Raw genomic sequence first — 27,551 nt, 5'->3', positions numbered from 1 at the left:
CCTGGGGTCCTGGGATCGAGCCCCATGTCAGGCTCCCTGCTCAGCCTATTTTTCCCTGTCCCTCTGCTCCTCCCCCTGCTCATGCTCTTTCTCTCAAATCAATAAATAAAATCTTAAAAAAAAAAAAAAAAAAAAGATAGAAAGGAAGAGAAATCCACCTGGTTTCCTAAAATAAACTTCATGGTTGATGGAATTTATTTTCACTAGCTAAATCTAGGATCTCTAAAGACATAACTGAGATCACTACTATGGATTGGCCTTACCTTGCCCCATCATATCCTACTGATAATCAGTTAACTTTAAATGGTCAACAGTTTCCTACCCTGATATAAAACTTTCCTGATGGTAAGAATGTCCCACTGTGCCTTAACTGTACAAGCTATATGGTTTACACTGAACACCTGATCTTTCTGAGAATCTGGCATTTGGGCACATGCCAAGCAGAGGCTATTTATGTGACTAGTCCCCAGTAAAAACTCTCATTGCTCAGTCTGCAAGAGCTTCTCAGGTAGACAACGTATCACATTGGTTGTCAATCCTGTTGCTGGAGAGCCTGTCTCCTATGTGATTCTACAAGTACTCTGGGAAGCCTATGCCTGTTTTTCCCCACACTTTATCCAAGGTGGCTTTCCTTTTCGCTGCTTTTGCTTTGTATCCTTTTGCTGTAATAAACCACAGCTGTGTATGATGGCGTCCCCCTAGCAAATCACTGAATACAGAAGAGCGCTTGGACTAATAATTGTAAACAGGTAAACAGTCCAGTCTAAAGTGAGCATTCCATTTGGGTATAGAAATGCATCACCAAAATTTCCTTTACATTAGCAAAAAGTTAGAGTTAATAGATTACTTACGAAAACAGATCAAACCACTGCTGTTTTGTAACAGATTCCTGGCGTAAAAGCTTCAAAACAATCGGGCGCATGAAATCCCATTTGTCTTCAAACTGAAGTGAACCTTTATTCTTAAAAAAAAAAAAAAGATAAAAAGTAGTTTAATTTAAATGCAGCTAAATCAAAAGTGTCCGTTATTTTTGTCTTTCAAGAGTTAACTAGAGAAATGCAAGGTTTTAAATTTAAAACAATCGGTTTTCCATAATGGAATCCCTATTAACTTAATGTGGTTTCAAGAAATCACAGGAAGACACCATGAAAAAGAAAATTAATTGTACAAACGTATAAAGAATTTGGCCTTGCCCAAGGAGAAAGTCTGGTCTTTGTCCTCGACTTGTAGTAGGTAATCTCTGGGCTCTCAGAGTGTGTGTCTGATAAGAGAGTTGTTGTTTGCCTGGTAACCTTGGGTCAAACTGGATAATCTAACAAATGTGATTTAGGGAGGGAACTGGCCATACCCATAGAGTCCCTAGGGTTGGGGCTGACCAATCCAGAAACACTACTGTAACTCTGGAAGGTGGTTTTGGGTTAACCAAAATGGAGACTGAGATTATCCACAAGCAATCAATCAGTCATCCCTACATAACGAAGCCCCAGTAAAAACCCCGGAAAGGGAGGCCTAGATGGCTCAGTCGGTTAAGCATCTGCCTTTGGCTCAGGTCATGATCAGGGTCCTGGGATCGAGTCCCACATCAGGCTCTTTGCTCAGCAGGGAGCCTGCCTCTCTCTCTGCCTGCCACTTCCCCTGCTTGTGCTCTCTCCCCCTCTCTGACAAATAAATAAAACCTTAAAAAGAAAAAAAAAAACTCCAGAAAACTCTGGCTGGCTCAGTAGGTGGAGCATGTGACTCTTAATCTCAGGGTTGTGAGTCTGAGCCCCATGGTGGGTGTAGAGATTACTTAAAAATAAAAATCTAAAACAAACTCTGGATGCTAAAGCTCGGGTGAGCTTCTCTGGCTAGCAGTACTCCATCCACACGTCACGTTAATAAGGCCTAGAGAGAGACGCGATCTGACTACAGGGGAGGACGAGGAAAGCTCTGTGTTCAGCAACCTTCTACCCTCTGCCCTGTACGACTCTTTCTTTGGCAGACTTAATCGTATCCTTTGTCCACAATAAGCCATACCATGATCTACGAGTCTGTAAGGTCTACGAGTCTTTCTGATGGATTACTGAACCTCAGGGTGGTTTTGGGAACCCTCCAAACTTGCAGCTGGTATCAGAAGTGAGGGGGATCTTGTGTATAAAGACTGTGCCTTCTAATTTTATAGTTGCCCTAAATTCCCCACAAAAAGTATACTGAGATTCTATATAAACTCTGAAAACTGAGAAAAAACAAACAGCAACAACAACAACAAAAACCCAGAAAAATACCCATCCTCCTTTTTAATACTAACAAAACCCTGATAACAAACTGGTGAGAAAAGCATAGGAAATGGAAACTCTAGACAAATTCAACAAGGACATAGGTGCAAAAATCTTAAATATTAGCAAATTAAACAAGTGACATATCAAAAGAATGATATTTCATAATCACACATGGTTTATCCCACGAATGTGAAGTGGTTGAATATTAAGAAAAAGAGGTCATCAATTCATTACGTTACTAAAAAGAGAGAGAGAGCATATGTGTTCAGTCATTACTACTGTGGCCACGTGACTTGCTTTCACCAATAAATGTCCACACAAGTCATTCATTTCCTAACATGCTTATGAAAAATTTCCAAACACACCTACGGAACTCATTATTGTTTTTACTATATAACGTTCTTAAAGATGCTGCTCACTCGTATCAGACAAGGTTCTAGACTAACCACCTGGAATCTGCAAACTCCCTAAAATTATAACCCAGAAGAGGTCTCTAAACATGTAGTCTAACAAGAACCTACATCAGAATCACCTAGTGTGGCAGTTTCACATATAAGTTTCTTTCTTTCCTTTTTTTTTTTTAAGATTTTGTTTGTTTATTTGACAGAGAGAAAGAGCACAAGCAGGGGGAGCAGGAGAGGGAGAGGGAGAAGCAGACTCCCTACCGAGCAGAGACGTGATGCAGGGCTCGATCCCAGCACCCTGGGATCATGACCTGAGCTGAAGGCAGACGCTTAACCATCCAAGCCACCCAGGCGCCCCCACATATAAGTTTCTAAAACTTAACTCAGACCTACTGGGATCAGAATCTCTTGAGTTCAGAATCAGCATATTCAGTAAATTCATGATAAAACTACATAAAAATGTTAGAGGATCTATGACCAAAAACAGGTTAAGAACCACTGACTAACAAAACTCTTGTGAAAGCAAGTGATGCGTCTTACGTTCATGGACACTGGTTTTTTTTTCTTTCAAACTTAAGAAAGGCAAACAGTCACATGCAGGGCTGCATTTGAATGTCTGGAGTCTTGCAAGCTTGACTACCCTACACTCTCCTACAAATGTACCCTGAGAGCTTGTTTGGAGGTTTTAGCAGGGGGTGTAGCTACTCATATATCCTTGACCAAAGAATGGTCATCTTCTATTGGGGAGAGTCATCCTCTTTAACCAAGCTTGCAGCTTCGGGAGGAACACACACCGAGTGGTGAGGGAAGGAGGGGACACCCGCCTCGTCAGCCAGATCAGCCAAATCAGCCAAATCAACCCTGCTGATCAATGAGGTGACAGATGTCACAGCCACATCATGCTAACTTCCTATATCCATGAACACTGATGATCCTAAAAGTGACTGTACTGTCTTGCCCCAGGTACCTTTTTTAATCACAACATTCTTATTATAAGCACCCACAAGTGATATTCATTCAAAATTTTGTACTGGGATTAGCTGTGCTTTCCCCCGAACAACTAGTTCGTTTTTACCTCATAGACTTTAGTGAATCATGTAGGTAACTTTGCTCTTAAGTGTTGGCTATGGAGAAATTCAGAATCAGATGTGTAATTCTACGGCATAAAATTTGTGTACTAACCTTATGGCTGGTTTCACTTTTTCTACTGTTCCCTCTGAGGGAGGAGCATGCAAATAAACAAATTTGAAAGAACCATAAAAAGTTTTCTTGACTATGACATGGAGAATCATTATATAGCCCCTTAATTAGAAGATACTTTATAACATCAACTAAGTCTATTTCCCTTAGCAATTCTGGCAATTCATAAAATTAAACATAGTATAAATCCTGCAATTAAAAATCAAAAAGGATGGGGCGCCTGACTGGCTCAGTCATTAAGCATCTGCCTTCGACTCAGGTCATGATCCCAAGGTCCTGGGATCGAGCCCCGCATCGGGCTCCCTGCTCGGCGGGAAGCCTGCTTCTCCCTCTCCCACTCCCCCTGCTTGTGTTCCCTCTCTCACTGTGTCTCTCTCTGTCAAATAAATAAAGAAAATCTTTTAAAAAAAAATCGAAAAGGTACAAAGGACTGGAGTAAACAGGTGTTTGGGGTAAATTAAATACTTGTTAGACTCTGAAACCTATTAGCTATGGCAAAATAACAGGAAACACATTTTGGTTTATCTGTTTGATGAAATATACAAGACTAACTGCAGAAACATGTTCCCCCTAAAACTGAATTAAAGGAGGAATTCAATAACTGAAATGTTTTCTCTTAATCTTTTCTAGTCAAAAAATAATGCTCAAGCAATTCTTTGGCCTATTCTCTGTTAAACTGAAGAGCGTATCATTAAATCATAACTAAGCAGCAGAACACCAAATCTATCTACGAAAGAGTGTACCTTATCATTATGTGAAGGAACTTTCAAATTATGAACCCTGATTTATGAACATTTCCATTGGCTAACTAAAGACTCCCTCATCTCTGTTAATTTGCTACAAAGTCTCTTCTGCTTTCTCTCATTATTACTCATAGTAACAGTAGGCTGAACTCACCAATTGCTAGTATATCTAGGATTATCTCGCCCACTGGCTCTTTCTCACCAAGATTTCAACATCTGCCGTACCCCTGCTCCTCTATCCTTCACTCCTTTCAGCCCAACTAATGCCCTCACAGGTTTTCTTCTTCTCAAACACACAGGCTCTGGGGAGGCCAGTGGGGAGCTGGTCATGAGGGATATGTGAGGGAGAGGTACTGCAGGCAGAGGAAGCAGCCCACTGGAAAGACCCTAAGGTAGAAGCATGCCCGACATATTCAAGGTAGAGCAGAGTAAGGATAGACGAAAGAACAGAGGAAGTCAGGGAAAGCAAACGAGGCCTGGATCTTGCAGGGCCTTGAAGACCATTATAAAGACGGTGGCTTCTATTACAAGTGATATGAGAAACAATGAGAGGGTTCTGAGCAAGCAGTGACATGACTGATTTACATCTAAAAACCTTCCTGATTGCTATGTTAGAAATACATTATAAGGGACAAGAGCTAAAGCTGAGTATAAGTTTAGAAGGCAAGGTGAGAGGTGACAGTGACTTGGATCAGTATAGCAGCAACGGAAGTAGGGAGCAGTAGCTACATTTTATGTTTTAAAGGTGGCACTAAGTAGGATTTCCCAACAGTGTGCATCTGGGATGAGAGAACAGAATAAAGCCGGACTCTAAGGCTTCTGTCTGATCTATCAAGACCCACAAAATGAAGTCTACTCCAGGAGCCCTGCCCATGTCACAAATCTAAACCTAAGTCAGCCTGCACTTGTGGGAAAAACCTCACTGCCAAGGAAACCTAACACCAATCACAGTCCTCCAACTTGGCTTTAGTAAGCGTGTTTTACCCTTGAGAAGAGAGCCTGCTCACCTCATAAGGAAATCTCCAACGTCCTAACCAATCAGGCCCTGTTTCTGTACCACCTCTTCTAACATTCTACAAACCTTGCCCTTGCCCCAGATCCTTCCGGAAGAGTACTCTTTCCACAGGTTGTTAGGCACTGCACTCCCTCAACCCATGGATCATCTTCCCCCGAGTCAAGGACATCAAACTCGTTACTGCATTGTTTTCGTTGTCATTTGACATGTGCAAGAAGCATGGCACTGCCATCAGCTAGAACAGGAAACACTGCCCACGGAACAGGCTCAGAAGCAAAGCCCTGGCGTCTGGTTTCCGACGGGCTGTGTCTGACACATCTACTCAACAGCCCCTTGAAGATGTTCAATACACAGCTTCATAAGTAACTCTACAATTAAAAGAGAAAGGTCTGGTCAGGAAATTAAAATATGGAAGTCACTGGAGTGCAGATGGGTTTCTAAACATCTCACTGGACCAACGTAAGAGAGAAGAGGACCCAGGCCTGCAGCCTTAGGCATCCAGCATTAAGAGGTGGGAAGAAGAGTAAGAACCAGGAAAAGAGACAGAAGGAGCAACCACAGAGGTGGCACGAAAATTAAGACTGGTATTCTGGAAACCAAGGGAATAAAGCATATCAAGAAAGGGGGAGTGATCATGTGCAGTGCGTTTTCCTGAAAGATTATGCAGGAGGAGTACTGAAATAGCAACATGGAAGTCAGAGACTTCACATTAATCATAGAAGAGCATTTCTTAGAGCGCTAAGGATAAAAGCCTGACTGGAGTGGAATTAAGAGAGAAAAAGGAAAAAAACTGGGAAAGTACAGAAAACTCTTGGCACTTTTGTTGTACGAGAGCACAGAAATGGCATGGGAGCTGATACGGGGAGAGGGAGTCAAAAAAATTTTTTTATGATGGGATAAATACAGTATGTTTTTATACTGATGGGCACGTTCTAGGATATACTAGTGATGATGTGGGAGAAAAGGAGGGAAACTGCTGGAGAATTTGAATTTAAATTTAATTTGCCCTGGGTAGGCAAGAGAGAAAGGGGCCTAGAGGGCAGAGGGGAGGAAAGGACTCCTCACTAAGAGGGGAGGCAGAGCACACATCCGGATGTTGGTAGGAGGGGAGATGATGTACGTGCCACTCTGCAAACTTCACTTTTGATTGCTTCAATTTCTCAGTGATGTAGAAAAAACAAAAATGCCTTGGAAGATGGGGGAGGAGGTGCTAGAATTTTGAGAGAAAAGATACGAAACAGATATCTAGCGAAGTAGAATAAATGGCTATGGTAGTGTGACTGGGCTCACTTACAGACTCTGGTCACGGATTTAAAGTGACAAATAGCACAGATATGTCTTTTTTGCCTGCAACATTCACACATGTGCTGGCACTGAAAGGTGGACAGATGATTTAACCAGGGTTGTGGTTTTCCCAAGTGAAATGAGAGAGGAGCAGGGGAGTCAAAAAGTGTATTCAAGGGAGTGATTACAATGACTGAACAGAGAATTAATGCCCATAAAACTGAGAGAAAGGACATCGGGATAAGAGACAGACTTCTGCTTCCAACCACAATGGAATAACAACAGCCAGATTTCCCCCTCCTGCCTCAACAACTAGAGAGCCACAGGGCAGTACAAGACAGTACTTCCGGTAGTACTCCATCGAGTACTACGATGGAAAACCATCGTAGGCAAGCCCTACAAATGCCCAACATATTGCCTAGAGAGAGTTTCCAGCACAAGCAGGGGAATCCAAACAGCCTGGACGTTTTACTTAGGAACCAGAGTTTAGAGAGGACAAGGTGACAAAAACTTGTGATGCAGACAGAAAAAAGAGAGCTGGGGGCGCCTGGGTGGCTCAGTCGTTGAGTGTCTGCCCTTGGCTCGGGTCATGATCCCAGGGTCCTGGGATCGAGCCCCACATCGGACTCCCTGCTCAGCGGAGGCCTGCTTCTCCTTCTCCCACTCCCCCTGCTTGTGTTCCCTCTCTTGCTGTGTCTTTCTCTGTCAAATAAATAAAATCTTAAAAAAAAAAAAAAGAAAAAAGAGAGCTGTACTAGACATACACAGAGAGGTGGCCTTGAGCCCTTGACTGAATTCTGACTTACACGTGCATGTGAGAAAACTATCGGAGACTGGGGAAAGGTCCATTAGAAAGGAGTAGACAGAACAACCAGCAGGACTCATAAAGGGCTAAGAACAGTTTGTGCTCCTACCAGCCAGGGTAGAAATGCTCCTTAACACTAGGGAGAGTCCTCAGAAAGGCACTGCATCTACAGCGGAGCCAAATTACTCCTACTCTGAGTGTTGTTCCAGACCCACTCTAACAAAACTCAAAAGCAAGCTTCAAAAAGATCAAGCTGATTCCAAGTAACTTAATTGTGTCAAAGCAAAATCCAAAAATATTTAAAGGATATTTGAAAAACTCAGGCCCCAAAACATAAAACTCACAATGTCTAGCATCCAATCAAAAATTACCAAGCAGGCAAAGAAGGAAAATATGACCCATCATCAAGAGAAAAACCCATCAACAGAAACTGCCCCAGAAATGACATGAATGATAGTTTCAGTAGAGCATAACGTTAAACCAGCTATTATATACTTTACAAGTTCAAGAAAATAGAGGAAAGCATGAACATCACAGAAACAAAAGATTTCTAAAAATGATTATCAGGGAGCTATGGAACAAAATCAAATGACCTAACTTACATATAACCAGAGTCTTGAGGTGGGGGGGGAGGTTTATCTGAAGAAATAGAAACCAAAATGTTTCCTAATTTGATAAAAACTATCAATTCAAGAGATCTCAGACACTGTACAATAAGGTGGTAGAATCAATGAATGAAAGGCCTTAGTGGAGCTAGATTACTGGACTGGGAACATTAAAATGAGTCAGAAAGACGGCAGAGGGTAATCAGAGTAGGATGCTTAACACTGACACCACAGAGGCTGAAATTTAAAAAACTTCTCATTATATTTTTATTGTTTTTGTTTAATCATTCCCTTACATTTTGTACTATTTCTTTCATTGCAAATATATGGCACTTAACTAATTTGGGGTTACAGTCAATAAAATTTTTACATGTGGTAACTGTGATACAAAAGAGGATTTCCTTATCTTATCTCTAAATAGCTTCCTTTACATTTCGACGGGTAGTTTGAATATCCCATAACTAAATAAATTGAGTTCAGCTATTTATAACTTCTATTATTTAAGTTCAGTATAATCTTCAATATAGCTCATTCCATCAGTTTGGATCATTTTACTTTACAATATCTGATTACTATGTCTGGTATGGTTTTAAATATTTACAAGTATTAATTCATTTCATCTTTATAACTACCCTCTGTGTTTGGTGATATTATTATTCTCACTTTATAAATGAAAAAAACTACATTATACCCTGAGATTGGGTTAGGTTATTTCCCTAAGATTATAGACAATAAGGCAGAGCTGGGGTTCAAATCCAAGCAGTTTAGTTAGGTTAGAGCCTCATTCTTTTTTTTTTTCTTTTTTTTTTTTAAGGTTTTATTATTTTTTAAAGTAATCTCTACACCCAATACAGGGCTTGAACTCATGACCCTGAGGATCAAGAGTCACACGCTCTTCTGAATAAGCCAGCCAGGTTCCCCTGTTAGAGGCTTATTCTTAACTACTCCCTGGGTCTTTCCTGAATGCGTAATGGAAGGACTTGCAACCTATGGGCCAGAATCCAACCCCTGACTTAATTTCACTTAAAAAAAAAAAATTGCAGGAAAAAAAAAATCTATGATTATAAAAATTCAGTGGCAATTACCTAAAAACCACAAGGCAGAAGCACCACTATATGAAAGATGTATTTATCTCTAAACATGGTGCAGAAGAGAACACTTTTCCAAAAAGCTAAACATCTTTTTCCAATGAAATGAGAAATTTCAAACTACACTTCCCTTTAAAACATTTATGTTTCTTTTATAGAGGAAAATTTTATACAAATTCTGATAGTGCCTAAATTTTTAGAAACCCAAACAACTAATTTAAGGAAAAAAAAAACAACATCAAAAGTAACAGTCCTGGTAAAAGTAACTTATTTGGGGGGGCTTCATCATTCATTTATTCCATTTATTCATTCAACAAATAATTTGAGTGCCCAATGTACTTGAAGAATTATGCTAATCATTGGACTTACAAATGAAAAGTCTTCAAAGGAACTCACATTCTAATACAGTATTTCTTAAATTGTGGTTAAGGGACTCCTGGAAGGGTCCCAGGATATATTTTTGAGGCTCAAAAGTGTAACAATAAATTCCTAATTTTGTTTTTGTTTTAAAAAGCTAAATAACCTATTAACAGAAGTAGGGTCTGGATCATTTGTATGACCTTACAACCAATCACTAGCCATAAATTGTACAATATTAAAAATAAGAACTTTTGTTCCTTAAGAGGTACCATTAAGGAGGCAAAAAAGCTACCCACAGAGTGGAAGAAGTTATTTCTAATACATATATCCAAGAAGGGCTCTTATCCAAAATATACAGAGATTTTTAAGAATCAGTAAGAGAAGAAAAACAATCCAATCCAATCCCCGGCACAACACTTGAACAGACCCTCTACAACGCCAATATCTAAATGGCCAATAACCATATGAAAAAGCACCCCTCGTCATTAATCATCAGGGAAATACATATTAAAACCACAATGAAATAACACTACACACCACCAAAAAGGCTAAAATAGAAAAGAATGACAATACCAAGTATTAGAGAAAATTTAGAGAAACCAGAACTCTCATCCTTCTGGTGAGTGTAAACTGGTACTCCTATTTTAGGAAACTACTTAGCAGGATCCATGAAAGCTAAATATATGTATTATATGTGACGCACCAATTTCACTTCTGGGTATACTTCCAACTGAGCTGCAAACATACATCTACCAAAGACCCGTACAAGAAAGTACATCGTATTCTATTCTCGATAGTGAAAACCTATTAACGACCCAAATGTCCACCAACAACAGGATGAATAAACTGTGAACTATTCCTAATAGTGGCATACTATTCAGCAATAAAAATTTAACATATAACATAGAGGAACCTCACAGACATAATGCTGAGCAAAAAAAGTCCCGAGAGTACGCACTAGTTCATGAAAAAAGTACATCTACAGTTATTCGAAGTCAGCATAGTGACTACCCTGGGGCGAGGGTTCCAAACTGGAGACTCGGACAGGGCAAGAGAGAGGGAGCTTTCAGGCGTACTGTTACTATTCTATTTCTAGATACGGGCGCTGATTATACAGGTATGTTTGCTCTATAAAAAATGTACCCAGCTATACATTTACGATTCATAGGCATTTCTGTATATAGGTCGTATTTGAATAAATCTTGCTTTAAAAATCGTCATGCTAGTGTGGTTCATTTAAATATTACTGAGTTTTTAGTGTTGTATTTAATTGGTAACTATCTTTTAATTGTTAAAGAACTCGGAGTTTAAGGAATTTATAGCTAATTTTATATCTATACATATTAAAAATGTTGTAAAAGCTTCCTCCCTTCTTTCCTTCCTTCCTGAATAACTCAGTCCAAAAGCCAGTGTCAATGAGATTTCTCACTGTCAGAGAAAGAAGTCACATTACATGGAAAGGGAAAAGGAAGAAGTGAGTTTATTGGAATTGGGAGGACTGGGGTGAACTCACTGGTTTCGATAACACACGGAAATCAGCACAGGGTGTGTCTGTGTGCGCATGCACGTGGGTGCACGTGTGTCCTAGCTCAGCCCGACGGGAGGGCCTGGGAGAAGCAACATCCCAGTAGCAATTAGCATACCTAGCATCCAGATCCTGATTTCTCAATACCATATTCCATGAAAAGGTTCCTTAGAGAAAAATGTTAATTCCAAAGTTGGGGCAGAGACGATCCTGGAACACCTTTTTGTGTCAGAAAGTAAGAAAGTATTTAAGCAAAATAAATGACAGTAACAGATTATAAAACATTAAATAAAAATTCTTTGGATGGGGGGGAAACAGCCACTGGCTATTGGCATGATTACATTTAACTTCTAAATGATCACCTATAAATTCATTGAAGGAAAAACTAGAACAGTCTAACAGGAAGCCTCCACAACAGTGCATATAAGCAATACATGATAAAGCCCTACACGGAGGCAAGGTGCTACCGGTGAGATGTCCATGAAGCGGTTTTGTAAGGAAAGAATTATGACTTAGCCATTTACCAACTCTGTGACCTTGAGTATGTTACTTAAACTCTCTGTGCTTCGGTTTCATCGAAGTAAAATGGATTTAACAAAGTTATCTATGTGCAAGGGTTGTTACAGGATTTAATAAGACACGTAAAATGTTGAGAGACGTGGATGAAATAATTAAACGTGGATGAAATAAAGTGCTGGCTATCTTTATTTTATTAGGGACTCCTACTGTAACTACTATTGCTTCTAATTCTCCTATAGTAACGGGATTTGGTGGTAGTTAGATGCAGGAATGAGAGAAAGTTGAAAATGACTCGACAAAAGCAGCATTAAAGCGCTAAGCTCTCAAATGACTTATGAGCCGCTCCCCTCACTGGTACTCCCCAATATAATTCAAAATACAAAGGATACCAAATTCTAAAATATAGATTAGAGGTCCAAAACATTTTCTTTAAAAAAAAAATCATACATAACCCATTCTTTTCTCATTTTTTTTAATGGGAGCAGGATACCTTAAATACGTGCTTGTTTTGCCTATTGGATAATGCAACGTGGCTCCCAGACTTCTGACCTGAGTAACTGACAGAGCACCGACCACAGAAGAAACGCCAGGGGAATGCATTTGAGCTGAATGACTTGGAAGAAGTGGTAAGTTCAGTTTGGGATGTACTGTCCCATAAAAGCAAATGCTGAAATTCTAACTCTTGGCCTCTTTTCTTTTTTCCTGTGTTCACTGTTCCTCTTTAAATAAGATAAAACTATACTTACTACTAAATTGTTCTTTACTTAACGTCTCCCCCACAAGGCTGAGGAAAAAAAAAAAATCAGTGTCAAGTTTCTCAGAAACAATTAGAGGAGAGACAGGATGAAAACAGTAAGGGAAAAAAAGATCAAAGAAAGAAAAATAGGAGAACAAACGCTTAGCTCCCTATCTTACTCTAATCAATATAAAGAAATCAGGATCTCTTAATATAACATGTTGGTTACCCAGAACCAATAAAGTACATTCAGCTATATCTAAAAAGTATCCCCTAAGGGAATAATCAGTTCTAAAACAAACTGACAGTCAAATACTACAATCTCTTATCTATAGCCATGGTGATTTTTTCAAAGAAAAACAAGCATGCATTAGGAAGAAAGCAAATTACAGAAGAAAAATTTAAGTTTTTGTCATGTGTTTGGGATGGGGGAGATGTTATAGGGCAGTAATGAAAAATGCCATACAGATCTTTCTAGAATATGTTATTTAAAAAGTTCTGCACATTTCCTATTGAAATTCAAGAGTGGTTTTTCAAACAATGAATTCATCGGCAACAGTTCCATTTTATTTAATCCCAAGAAAAAGGTAGGTACATAAATTCCTTGGGTGCACATATAAAACATACTAAAAAAATAGTAATGCTTAACACAGGAGAGTGAACAAAAACAGGAAAGTCCACTAGCTTGCAAAATGTACTCAGAATCATTTTTAAATTACTCACTTTACAACAAAATAACACAAACACCGTCCTATTGGTTTGCCCTGAAATGTCCAGAAATCCCTACATAACATATGGCATCAAATTGTAGAAGCAATCCTATGACAACAATTTATAATGATATCAAATGTTGCATTTGGGGGCACCTGGCTAGCTCAATGGAGCATGTGACTCTTGATCTCGGGGTTGTGAGTTCGAGCCCCACAGTGGGTGTAGAGATCACACACACACACACACACACACACACACACACAACAACAACAAAAAAGATCTTAAAAAAAAAAGTTGCATTTGGAAGAAAACAGAATTTAGTTATTATTACTGCCCTAGGACATCTCCCTCACCCCAAACACATGACAAAAAAATTAAACTTTTCTTCTGTAATTTGCTTTCTTCCTAATGCATGCTTGTTTCTCTTTGTTGTTCTTATAATATCCTCGTGATGACAAAGGTACAAGAAAAGTTAAAGGACAAGTTGAGGGAAGACCAGAAATAATGACATGGCCACCATTAGTAGCAATTACTTCACCTGCACACTTTCATGCCCGTAACATTCTGACTATGACACAGGGAGGTTATTTGATTTAAGATCTGTATCTGTTCTCTCTGTGAAGTTCCTATCCTACTGATTATGAATTATATCCAATGATGGCATTCCAATTACTTTACAAAAGGAATTCAGTTTGTGTATTTCAAGTCTTCTGTGGTAAATCATGAGGCTATTTGAATGTGTGGGTTCCTATATGGTCTACGAGCCACCAGCACTCCCAGTTACGTGATTTTAAAACCACATCTGCAATCCCCATTAACTAAAAGAACCACAAAACTCCAGTATATGTTTGAATCCTGGCAATTCTCACTCTGTTCCAGCCATACCACCCTTTTAAACGTGTTCCTCAAATAAGCCAAGCTCACCACAGCACCTCAAGACCTTTGCCTAGAATAGAATGCATATCATTCAGGTCTAGCGTCAATGTCACCTCCCAGAGGCCTTCCTAAACCAACCTAAGAAAACTGCCTTTCCCCCATTCCTCTCTGCACATCTGAAGCCAAGGGTTTAAGCATATAGATTTAATTTGGCTTTGAGATCAAAATTTTTAATTTAGACTACCAGGACTTTTTAAAAAAACCGGAAAGCTAGAACATGGGGTTGAAATGTCATCAAGTGGCAGGGAAGGAAAATTCAACAGAATATAGTTGAAAGCAGTTTTTAGGGGAAAAAGATATAATTATTTTGTTGTAAGTAAAAGAGTGCCCCCATCTTCTGAACACTGTTTCCATCATAGCTCTCGTTTCTACAAAAACTACCCAATGTGTTACTTCTTTGGTGTCAGTATTCACACGTTTGAATATAAGCCCCAAAGACTAGGAACTTGTCTGTCATATTCACTACTGTGTCACACTTGGAATAGCATCCAGCACAGAGTAAGTGCCTACATTTTGGGAGAATGAACAAACCCCATTACAAAGATCAAATACCCCTGATATCGCCTGTCCTACATGTTTTATGACCAGTGTTTTAACAGGAGCTGTCACCTGTTTACTTGTGCACAGAGTCCATCAGGCACCAATTCACTCTACACCCACTATACCAAGGCACGAGTCAGATGGCCTTCTGTGACACAACTGGGTTCACCAAGATGCCTAGCAAAATGTCCAATAAGAAACAACAGTCTTGGGGCGCCTGGGTGGCTCAGTCGTTGGGCGTCTGCCTTCGGCTCGGGTCGTGATCCCAGGGTCCTGGGATCGAGCCCCACATCGGGCTCCCTGCGCACCGCGAAGCCTGCTTCTCCCTCTCCCTCTGCCTGCTTGTGTTCCCTCTCTCGCTGTGTCTCTCTGTGTCAAAGAAATAAATAAAATCTTTAAAAAAGAAAAAAAGAAACACCTGTCTTTGTCTGTCTTCTCAACCCTTCTTCTCTGCCCCCTTGATGGATCTCTAGTGTCCTCTTGATACCCTCCTGCAGTCTAAAATTTCCCTTTTCTAATCCACTGATAAATGACTGATCTCTCAAAGTTCATCCTAAACTGTCACTTCCTGTCAGGAGCATTAATATAGATCACCTCCAGATTATGGTAATTGCTCATTTATTTTCACAGAACGTGAATAATGCTCACATTGCCATTTATCACAGACTTATAGTACCTAATTTAGTCCACAAACATACATAACCCTGAGTTCCTTTTCTCCCTAGGCCGTGTCAAATGTTAACCACGTCTCAAGGATGGGACACTGGAGGGAGGGCAGGCGGCCCTAAGGATCATGTGCCTCTCACATGCCCATTTGGAAGGGCAATTCCCAACTCAATGAAAACCGACAAGGTAGGTTCTAAATAAGGCTTTCACTTATGTTCAAAGAGAAATTAAAGAATCATGCAGTTGTGTTTCTTAACCATTCATGGACAACATTCCCATCTTGGTAATCACATCCACAGCTCCTTGCCAACCGTGTTCCTGACTCAATGCCTGTACGCTGGCCGTCCGTTCCCGTTCCCTCTACCTGGAAATCGTCTCTGAAGTATGCACGTGGCATGTGCCCTTGCTTCATTCAGGTCTCACATCCAACGTCCCCTCCTCAGAGGCCCTCCCCAATTAGCCCATCAAAAACAACACCGATCCCTCTCTACCCTCACCCAGATTGTTTTTCTTCATAGCCTATCTGACCTATTTATTTGCTTATATGTTCTTTGCCTCTCCCCCCCACAAAAAAATATATGTAAGGGCAGGAATTTGCCTAAATCACCAGGTGGAATTAGAAAATGCTGGATGAATCGATTTTCCAGAGAGTTACGGACTCCCTGTTCAGGTTCCAATGAACATGGTGTCCTTGGCACAAGTGCCCCCATTCGTGACCACCCCCCGAGTCAGATTTTGAATACACATAAAAGTAATGCTGAGTAGCAGGTTCTGTGTGGAAGAACCAAGAATAAATTGAGGGCTTGACAAGATCTCTGCTCACATATTTCTCAAATATTGCTCATCATCTACAGGACTTTATTTCAAACTCCTTTGGCTCGTATTGAAGACCTTTCACAGCCCCAGACTTTCCCTCGTCCTCCTGTCTCCTCGTGTTTCCCGTATTCTGGGCCAGTGGGCCCCGACAATTTCAAGGAACACCATTCACTAGCATGCAACACAGCAGGCAGTCCTGCTTCCAGCGCAGCCAAACCAATCTCCTCTCCATTCCCACCAAATTTTATCCTAATCACCACCTATAAAAAGTCTACCCACCCTTCAAAATCCAACTCCAATGCTTGATCAGTCCACCAGAAATGACCTCCTCAGTCTGTGAGGGACCACACAGAGTTTGGTAACACTACTTAAGCTCTTGCCTTAGAGAAAATCATTAGTACCTTTTAATCTCCTGTAGTATATGGTGAATTCCCAAAGAGGAGAGATGTTTTACACATCCCTGTATCATTCGTGGTGCCTAGTACATATGTGTCTCATGAAATCATTTTAATAATGAATTCTATAGACACTCTGAATCACTCCTTTATTATTTCCATTTTCTTTCCTCTCAAAAAATAAAGTTTCCACTGAGAACAGTAGCATGCCTCCTATTTCAGTTTCAAGTTTGGATTCTCTAATGAATTGGTTTTTATACTTCTACCTCCTTCTCTCTCCCTCTCTCTAAATCTAATTAGAAGGGAACAGAACCAGAAATTCCTCCTTTTAACCAAACAACACTCATTTAGTGAGCATCTACAATGCAAGATCATGCACTAGACCCTGCAATAGTGGAGCTTACAATCCTGAAAGGGAGTCAGATACGCAAATAGACTATGCAGCTAATATATAAGGCATAAAGCAAGTGCTAAAACAAAGAGCCGCAGTGCTCTGGAGCACTAAGAAGAGGGGAGGAATTTACGGGGACAGGACCCATGGGCAGAAAGAGCTGCTGCTGGGCTGCGTCTCAATGACTAAACAGATTGTAACAGGCCAATCCTGAGATAGTGGTATACTAGTGAACCAACAAGGAACCAGCCAGGTAGAGGTAGGGGTATGGGAGAGAGAGAGAGACAGAGGGAGAGAGGGACAGAGAGGGAAGAGAGCAGGAGGGGACAGGGAGGCAGACAGAGAGATATTAGGGAGAAGACCCAACTGGAAAGATATCAAAGAATTTGAACCATCAAAGGTATCTGAGCAGGAAAGTGATATGGTCAGAACTGTGTTTTGGTCCAGAGCTCAGATCAGAGTTAAGAGATAAAAATAGTGAAATCATGAGAGTTAGGACTGCCCCAGAAACAGAAGTACAAAGATAGAATAGGGCTGAAGATTAACTCCTGAGAAATAATCACACTAGGGAGGAGAGGAGGGAGGTCAGTGAAAAACACCAGTGATTTGAGACAGAGGACGGAGAGAATCTCATAAAAATCAAAAGAGAAGCAGAGATAGTCACCAATAATATTGGAGAAAAATCTCATTTGGCAATCAGGAAGTCGCCATTGCTCTGGAGACTGGCAGCTTCTCTGTCGATAGGTGGGGGTAAAGGGAGTGGAGTCACAGTAAGTTAGGCAAGAAGGTGAAGAACTATAAAGGCATCAAGTGGGGGCTGCTCTTCAAACAACCTCGGGAATGAATGGCAAGAGGAAAAAGGGCAAAGTTTTATAGGAGGAGATACATGAACATTTTTTTACTCCATAGAAGCCAGAACAAGGGGACTGAAATGTGCTGCCAGCTCCTGGAGGGGAGATGAAGGCTGAAGAACAAGCCAGGAAGCAACACAGCAGGTACCTCGAAAAAGAGAATACAGGGAAACTGGGAAAATGTGTGGTGCTGACCACAGGAGTTAACTGCACACAGTAATAGGCTAAGAATTAAAATGGGGTTAAGACTTGGCAAAATAAGATTTAAACAACTGCTATTTGGGGTAGGATACTCAACTTTCTGAAGAAAATAGCACTCAGGGCCTAGGTACTTCCAAAGCAAATGAACCAGAATTACATGTTAAAAAAACAAACTTAAAGTAGTGATACGGAAAGGTTTGGGGAGCTATAAACCCCCCAAGACACTGGTAACTGTTTACGACAAAATACACAACACAAATCTTTGCGTGTTAGATTTCCAAAATCCAGCCATAGTCCACGTGCTTTCGATAGACCATATCATCATTATATCAAATGCCAATATTAAAAACGTAGGTGGTTTTTACTGCTTTGCCCTCTGACTTTAAGTTTCCTGTCAAAGTTCTGAATCTTGTTATCTCTCGTAACGTATTAGCTATCCCTCCAAACTGTCATCCACAAACTCAATAAACTGAAGTTACTGGCGAACAGAAAGAAAACTTTTTTTTTTCCCCAGCAGGACACTATAGGCCTCCCTTCAGGGTTGATGATTTATCACTTATCCTTCTTCAGGTACAGCTATTTATGATCATGAATCCAATCCTAACTGTATTTTCATCTAGCCCACGTTTCTCCATTTTGACCACAGGACATGATAATTCTGTCAAATATACTCTGGTGAAACCTATTTGCACAATGTCTAAGGCATCTATCTTATGAACCAGTCTATTAGTCCTGTCAAAAGAGCAAACGAGGCTAATCTGGCCACACCCCACTCGGCTCTATCTTCATTCAAGGTATCACCAGACCTGAATTTAGGTGATCCTATGAATTATTTTATGGGTCTACCCTGGTAGCGTCTCACTACATTTCTCCAAGAGGACGAACTTTTCACTTTTTAATTAGCTACTTGTTTAAGTACCAACATGAGACAACCCCCCTCCCTACTCCCAATATGGAAAGAAAAAAAAAAAAAGATTTTTCTGGTCAACTTGAACATGTAAACTTTTTGAAGCTACAGAAAGAATCGAATGTCTATTTATAATGTCCATTACTTGATGTTAGTCATGTGTACTTAGAATCACGTACTATGTAAAATAACATTCAGAAATTCTTTCTCCCCCTTTCAACACTTCATAAAGCAATGTCATTGAAAATTTTCCAGTGTGTCTTTGGCACCTGTCTTCATGTTCACTAGAGTGAAGAAGTCACTTTACCCGGTTTTTCAAAGCATTATCACCTTCCCTTAATTTATACGAGTTGTCTGAGTTACAGAACTTTTTGAATCCTTGTGAACTTTTTAACCTAAGTCCTAAATGCCCATTTTCTATACATTCAAGCAGTTTTCTCATTCTCCAGGTGTGTGTTGGGTATGCAGATTCATAATCTCCAGAGAGTAAGCACAACTAGGATTTGCCGAAGTAGCTTGAGCTGTGCGCCTTCTCCAGACAGTCCTTTGTAAGGCTTCGCAGGGAGTGGAATAAAGTGACTTGCTCCTTTCTGAGAGAGAATTCTTGGGGGAATAAGACCTTGCTTTGCATCCAAGTAATCAGAAAAAAAAAAAATCACAAAGAATCAGGAACCCAATTACTTCTTAAACACACTTCAATGAGCAACATCAGCTACTGCTTATGTAAACACGTGAGACGCACGAACAGGAGTCTCCAGGAGGTGGGCAGTCTTCCTTCTGATCTGTTAGGACCTGGCCATCCTGCTCCGAAAGAAGAGCAGGAGGGCTCCCTCCGTTCCCGTGGATTCCTTCTCTCCGAGAGACAGCAGCAGTAGTAATTCTGGTTACAAACCGTGCATCGTGTACTGATCCAGTGCCAGTCACTGTCTGAAGCGTTTTACATACGTTGGCTCCATCTTAACAACGCTCCTACGAGACGGATGCCGCATTATTGATCAGGAAACCTGGGCACGGAGAAGCGAGGAAACTCGCCCAAAGTCACACAGCTTCCAAGTGGCGGACTGCGTTTCGTTCTAGGCCCCTCCCCCCTTTAAAAGAAAGCACACTGCCCCTTAAATGAGCGAAATCTGGTCTACATTTCGGAAGACGGTCCCGTCTGTTGGGCACTTCAGCGGGGTGAAGAGGACGTAAGCGAGGATCCAGTATATTTCGACGTATTTTCCAGTTTTCCGGCCATGTGTTCCTCACTCTCCGCCCGGCTTCCTGGGGGCAGCGGAGACGCCCCCCCGGGCCGCCACCTCCCGCGCCGGGCCACAGACGCGCACCGGCCGTCAGCCCCGTCCGGGAGCTCGGGAAGGCAGGCGGCGCGTCCCCGGCGCTCCTCGCGCTGTGCGCTGCCCCGGGGGCGACCGGGGCGTCTCCCGGGGAGAAACGGGGGACGCGGGGCCTCGGCGACGGGGGGACCGGAGCAAGGGCGCAGCGAGCAGAGCGAGGGCGCGGCGGGGGGGAGGCGCCCCTTGCTGTCTGACCCGGCGTCTCGCGCACACAGACGAGGCCGCCAGGGACGAAGAAGGCGGCGGTCAGTCGCGCCGCCGAGGCCGACCGGGCGGCGTGTCCTCGGACTTCCCGTTCCCGCGTCTTGCACCCTCGCCGCGCGCGAGCCCCCGGGGGTACCGCGGCCCGGCGCACAGCGGCAGCACGCGTCCTCCGGCCCGGGCCCCGGCGGCTCCCCCGCGAGCCGCGCTCGCCGCCTGCCCTCGGCCGGGCCCGGCGCGCCCCGGGCCGGCCGGCGGGACGGACAGCCGGAGCCTCCCGGCCCCCAGGCCCCACAGCCGCGTTCCGGCCCTCGGCCGCGGCCTCCCCGGGCTCCCCCGCGGCGGACAGCCCCCGAGCACTCTCGCACCTGGCCGCCAAACCCGAGGCGGGCCTCTCCCGAGGCGCCGGGGCCGGCGGGCGCGGAGCCCGAGCCGCGCTGGACGGAGCGTCTTACCTTTAACAGATTAGACGTCGCCATGTTCCTTCAACTTCGCCTCTCGCGAGACGGCGCGAGACTTCGCGGCGCTCGGGGCCAGGCCGCAGGCGGAGGCCCGCTGCCCAGCGGGGCCGAGCGGCCCGCCGGCCCGCACCGGGCGTGTGCCGGGCGCCGCCGAGGCGTGCCGACAGCGCTGACCTCGTCCCGGGCACCTGGAGCTGCGTCGCGCTTCCCCGCTACATGGTCACCGGAGCTTCCCCACACCGAAGCGCTCATGCACACGCGCGGGGAGGCGGCAGCGGCGAACGGGGAGGAGGGAGCGGGAGCCGACCTGAACTGGAAGAGGAAGCATCGACTCCGCGAGCCTCCCCGCTCTGTCGGATTAGCCTTTGTGGTTGCACCCGCGGCGGCCACCGGCAACGAGTTTCGCTGGGCTTCGGCCCGGCGGCTCAGGTTCCGCGGCCGCGTCACGTGACGCGGCGGGCGGGGGCGCGCTCGGGAGCGAGCGTGGGAGCCGGGACGCCTCGGTGGGTCGGGAGCCGGCGGAGAGGGCGGGAGCACGCCCTCTGCTGGCGGGACCGGATATTTTCCCTGGCGCCCCCGCCCCGCCCCCACCCCCACCCCAAATGCGGGGACCGGATGTGCAAGGAGCGCCGCGATCCCGGAGGAGACGCTTGTGACAGCTCGGCTTGGGGTCCGGCAGCTCAGTCAGTAAGAACTGGCACTTCGAAGGCGTCCGATAAATGTTTGTTGAATGACTGCATGAATCCGTGGAGGCGCAAAAGTATTAACTATGCTATTTCCAGCCCAGAGTGCCTGGAGCTGAAATAATCCATACAAGGTTGTTCAGGCAGTGAATATTAATCTTGGATCTCCCGAAGGCACATGATCCTAGAAGGTATTCACCGTAAACCCCCAAGCTTTAGCCCTTCAGACCACTAACCTCTGGCGGGGGGAAGAGAATATAACTCACCGGAGCACCTACAGTGTACCTGGTATTAGGTGATGCGCGCGTACAAACGGTATTCATTCCTACATTCATTATATCTTTTTAAAAGTTTTTTTTTTTTGAGAGAGAGCGAGAGAGCATAAGCGGGGGGCAGGGTCCCCGCTGAGCAAGAAGCTCCATGCAGGGTTCCATCCCAGGACCCTGGGATCATGACCTGAGCCGAAGGCAGATGCTTAACCGACTGAGCCACCCGGGCGCCCTACATTCATATTTTAGGGGGGAAAAAATAATAAGATCTCTGGAGGAAAATGCAACCAGGAAGGGGCATGAAGTTTGCAACTTTGGACAGCCTGCGATCCTGCAGGGCCTTGTGGACCACTGTAATTAAGGACGGCTTTCCTTCTGGAGGAGATGGGCAATCACTGTGGGCTTCTGAGCAGAAGCCTGATCAAACTCCGGTCTTCACATGCTCCCTCTCCTGTGTAAATAGTAAATAGAAGCAGAAGGGTGATGTAGGGAGTTTCCCTAATATCTCCTTAAATAGACCCGACAACCATGCCACCGAGGCGTCCCCGCTTTACAAATGATTGATTAGAGTGATCTAGGCACGATTAGACGGTGAGTGGGTGATAGACCAAGGACTCAGCGCCGCTGTGCGTGGGGTGTCCTGGCGGAGTGTTAGCGGAGGGCTGACTCTCCGTTATATGAGGTTACCTGACTTGTGGAGTGATCTGGCCAAGGTGGGAGAAAAGGCCTGGTCCAGGACAAACTTGATGTAATTACGGTTCCCTTTTCCAGGGAAACTGGGTTTCCTCTTCAAACCCAGGCCAACTCCACTGCCTAATTTAAGGTGTAAATTGATTACATTATCGTCAACCTGATGTATCTTTAAAAAAGTAAGATGACAAACTGATAAAGTAATTGCATTAATTAATGGCTGACACTGCTTAAGAATCCAGTTTAGAGGGCGCCTGGGTGGCTCAGTTGGTTAAGCGACTGCCTTTGGCTCAGGTCGTGATCCTGGAGTCCCGGGATCGAGTCCCGCATCGGGCTCCCTGCTCAGCGGGGAGTCTGCTTCTCCCTCTGACCCTCCCCCCCTCATGTGCTCTCTCTCTCATTCTCGCTCTCTCAAATAAATAAATAAAATCTTAAAAAAAAAAAGAATCCAGTTTAGTATTTCGTACTTCTTTGAGTGCTATCTGTTATGTGCTAGGCACCAGAAATACAGGATTAGATGAGGCAGGGAAGACCCGTGCCATCTTGAAGCTTATCCTCTAATAAAGGAGCTGGATATTGTATAGTTACACAAATCAAATGTTACTCAATTGGGGACGTCTGGCTGGCTCAGTCTGTGGAGCGTGCGACTCTTGATCTCAGGGTTGTGAGTTCGAGCCCCACTTTGGGTGTAGAGGTTGCTTAAAAAAATCTTGCAAAGGGGCGCCTGGGTGGCTCAGCTGGTTAAGCGGCTGCCTTCGGCTCAGGTCATGATCCCAGCGTCCTGGGATCGAGTCCCGCATCGGACTCCTTGCTCAGCGGGGAGCCTGCTTCTCCCTCTCCTTCTGCTGCTCCCTCTGCTTGTGCTCTCTCTCTCTCTCTCTCAAATAAATAAAATCTTTTTTAAAAAAAATCTTTTAAAAAATTGCTTAATTGCGGCTGTGATAGATAGCGCAAAGGAAAAATGTTGCTGGGACTTCAGAGCATATGGTAAGGAGGGAGACTAATACCCTAACTGCCGTTGTTCTCACGGCCACAGCACGCACCTGCGACGACTCTGGAGCACTCAGCTGCAGACACCCCGCTTGTCTAACTGGATGTTTCGTCCCCTCGCTTGTCCCAGCAACACTTTGACAAGCTGTCCCCATTTTCCCATGAGCTCTCCTTGGGCTCCATGGGCTCCACCACCTCCTGTTTTCACTGTCTTCCTCTTCCCATTTCGACTCGATGGCCCGTTATTGGAGAAATGTTCAAATATTTTAAATGCTTAAACATTTCATTTATTTATTTTAAAACAGAGATCACAAGCACATGATACAATATTCAGAATGTGCTAAAAGGAACACAGCTAAAAGTAAGCCTCCTTCCCCCTTCTGGAGTCATGTTGTATATCGTGGTAGAGGTTTGGGTTATTCCAAGTGTATGCATTTGTCAAAACTCAGCTGTGTGCCCTTAAAGTTTTTGCATTGCCTTCAAAAGAAAAAAATTGTAAACAGTTTGAAATTTAGTTAATGACATTCATGCTGAAGACTTTAGGAGTAAGTGAAGTTATGTCTACAGTTTACTTTGAGAAGTATCAAAAATAACATGGTTTGGGGCGCCTGCGTGGCTCAGTCGGTGAAGCGTCTGCCTTCGGCTCAGGTCATGATCCCAGGGCCCTGGGATCAAACCCCACATCGGGCTCCCTGCTCAGCAAGAAGTCTGCTTCTCCCTCTGTCTCTGCCCCTCCCCTCCATTCATGTTCTCTCTTGCACGCTCTCTCTCAAATAAATAAATAAAATCTTAAAAATATATATATAACATGGATTGATGGTTGCATGGAAAGGCTGACCAAGCAAGTATAGTAAAATGTTAATGACAGAACCTAGGTGATGGGTATACTAGTGTTCAATGTGTAAAATACTTCAGCTTGTCTGTATGTTTGAAATTTTCCATAATTAAATGTTGGAGGAAAAAAAATTTTTTTAAATAGGCCTCCCTTCCTCCACAGTCCCCCAGCCAATCCATCATCCCTCCCGCAGAGACAACCACGGTTACCAGTTTCTTGTGGGCGTCTAGGACATTCTGTGCCTATGCCAGCAGTCATGACTCTTATACTACTTATGTATGATATCTATTACTGAAAAATATGTTCCTGCTTATTCTTTTCATACTTCTTTTTTTAAATTTTTTAAAGATTAATTATTTATTTGTCAGCGAGAGAGGGAGAGTTCACGAAAGCAAGCAAGCACACACAAGCAGGGGGAGCGGCAGGCAGAGGGAGAAGCAGGCTCCCCGCTGAGCAGGGAGCCCGATGCGGGGCTCGACCCCAGGACCCTGGGATCATGACCTGAGCTGTAGGCAGACACTGAACTGACTGAGCCACCCAGGGGTCCCTTTTTTTCATACTTCTTGACAGACATTCAAACAATTATTGGCAGGCCCTAATGCATCTATTGCCCCCAGAGTGTTTAGGATTTTTCCTTCAAAAATAGGCTCTTGCAGTCCCTTTTAAACATAATAGCTACAAAGTCAAAACTTTTGATCAGTAAGAATCAAAAAACAAAAATTTCTGTACATAAAAAAGATACTATGTAAAGTTTAATCGATACACTGATTGATAAGAGAATTGGTGAAAACCTATTTGATTGGAGGGACACCAAGGGTTTACAAGATTTTGGAGCAGGAGAGAGAGGAGAGAAACAGACCCAAGAGGGGGGGATCCGGCTTCCTGGATCTCTGTACAGCACCTGGAGAAAGAGACTGCCCCGCCACCCAGCACCAGGAAGAGCCACAGGAGCCAACCCTGAGCCTAACCCAAACTCGAATCTAACCATAGCCCTAAATCAATTTCTATTCTTATCCCTAAGCCAGAAGATCTTTCTTTGCTCTGCCAGGGAATGTCACACATTACCAGTGCTGAGCCATCTGTTCGCCGTCTTTCTTAGGAAGGCTAGGTAAGGGGGAGCCGCCTTCTCCATATTGCATGTAAGACAGTTGTCTGTACCTTGATCTGCGCTCAGCCCACTTTATATGGGTGATTCCCTCTTCCATGGCCCCAAACACTTCTAAGCTCCATGCCCACCTCCAGAAAGTGGGGCCCTGGACAAGACGGGTGGCTGGGGCGGGTGGGGGGAGAGAAGGAAATGAAAACCCCACTCGCAGCTTTGTGAAACCAAGGAGAACCATCCTGAGATTTCCACCCAGGGGACCAGGTCAGGAGGGAAACTTCCACAGCCCACTTTCTACCTGTCACATAATCACTTTCCTTGCAAATGTCTTCAACAGCCTCATCCCTTTCCCCGTCCAGAAACGTAAGCAATCTAGTCACAACCTTGAGTAAACCCTGCCATCTTTCTCACTGGTCAGTGAGAATCACTGACATCACCGCAGAAAAACCCGAAACCAAGCTCAGCGGTTTCTCTCTCAACTCACAGACCCCGACCTCGAGTGAGCATTGCACACTCCCCGGTAATGCTGGCGTGTGATTCTCTAGGGGGCTCGCTCTTCCACCCCATTTCCTGGCACACCCACTCCTTTCAGAGCTCCTCAGTGCACTCTTTCCCCACCCCATCTTCAAGCCTCCGTCCGTCCAGCTGTCGTTCTTGTCCCCGATTGCCCGGTATTGGCCAGGCCCCTGCCGCAGCTCAGTACCATCGCTTCCGCTCGTGATCCGTACCCACCCCAAGATCTCCCTTCCTCCAGCAGACTTTCACCTCTCTCGTATCTTCCGGTGTCCCCCTCTCTCCTGTATCATCTGCAATCCCATAAAAAACACCGCTCGTCAGTACCTGTCACCTTAAAAGAATCCCTCCCTTGACTCTCTTGCCAACTTGGAGGGCCCCTGCCCTGCTCTTACTGCCCGGCCCCTTCCAGTCCCATCCTCCACCTCCCCGGCTTGAAGCCCCTTCTTCACTTGGCCTCCAGGACACCACACCCTCCTGCTTGTTTCCAACCCCGCGGGTCTTTCTCTCTCGCAGTGGCTAGCCCCTTCCTTTCCACTTCACCGGCCTGGGTGTCTTTCTTCTGGGCTCTTCTCTATATACGCCTCCTTTAGTGATCTCATCAAGTCCCCTGGAGTTAAATATCACCTATAATGCTGAGAAGGTTCAAATATATCTTTCCAGCAATTATCAGGATCTCACTCGTGTGTGGAATTCAAGAAACAAAACAGAGGATCATAGGGGAAGGGAGGAAAAAACAAAACAAGACGAAATCAGAGAAGGAGACAAACCGTGAGAGACTCTTAATCCTAGGAAACAAACAGGGTTGCTGGAGGGGAGGGGGTGGGAGGGACGGGGTGGCTGGTGATGGGCATCGGGGAGGGTATGTGTTGCAATGAGCACTGGGTATTACATAGGACTGATGAATCACTGACCTTCGCCTCTGAAGCTAGTAATATATTATATGTTAACTAATTGAATTGAATTTAAATATATATATATATCTTTCCAGCTTTGAACCTCTCTCTTGGATTCCCGACTCATACATCCAACCACCTGTTGGTCACCCCTACTTTGGATCTCATAAACATCTCACGTATGACATGTTGATAGGTTGAACTTTACCTGAGGCCTACTCTGTTCCCAGAACAGAGTGATGGTTAATCCCCCCAGCATTATGTTTTCCAGAGGTGGCTTCCTACAAAGAACTACCCTACTCCATATACTTTAAACTGTCCATTCTTTCTAATGATTCTCATAAAACTCACAGATGATGCCCTCATTTACCTGTGACAAGGCCAGACACAGACCCACCAAATTTTTATTCTTTGTCTCATAATAGTAAACTGAACTGTTTATACCCCTGCAACTAACTAGACATAGAGACAAACATTTCTTGTTCAGCTGACTGGCTGAGACTCCCCTCCCCCATTTATAAAAGCAACCCAAACTGTCAAATCACCCCACATATAACTTATCTACTCTTCCAGGCACAACCATCCTGCTAAGGCACTCCGGTCTTTGGATCTGGCATGCTA

The 27,551-nt window shown here is 43.9% G+C and overlaps 1 protein-coding gene across 1 annotated transcript in view; it reads right to left on the bottom strand.

Annotated features, from left to right (window-relative positions):
• The window catches only part of CUL5 (cullin 5), a 93,786-nt gene extending 70,847 nt beyond the window's left edge, over positions 1-22,939 (bottom strand). The window contains 4 exon segments of the mRNA XM_027579331.2: positions 852-961; positions 20,947-20,973; positions 20,976-21,143; positions 21,145-22,939. Coding sequence (XP_027435132.1) covers positions 852-961; positions 20,947-20,973; positions 20,976-21,143; positions 21,145-21,204 — 365 coding nt within the window. The 5' untranslated portion in view covers positions 21,205-22,939.
• Positions 22,940-27,551: the final 4,612 nt, after the last annotated feature.

Source organism: Zalophus californianus, chromosome 11 (assembly GCF_009762305.2).
Source record: "Zalophus californianus isolate mZalCal1 chromosome 11, mZalCal1.pri.v2, whole genome shotgun sequence".
Lineage (NCBI taxonomy): Eukaryota > Metazoa > Chordata > Mammalia > Carnivora > Otariidae > Zalophus > Zalophus californianus.
This window is presented reverse-complemented; position numbering and strand designations above follow the sequence as displayed.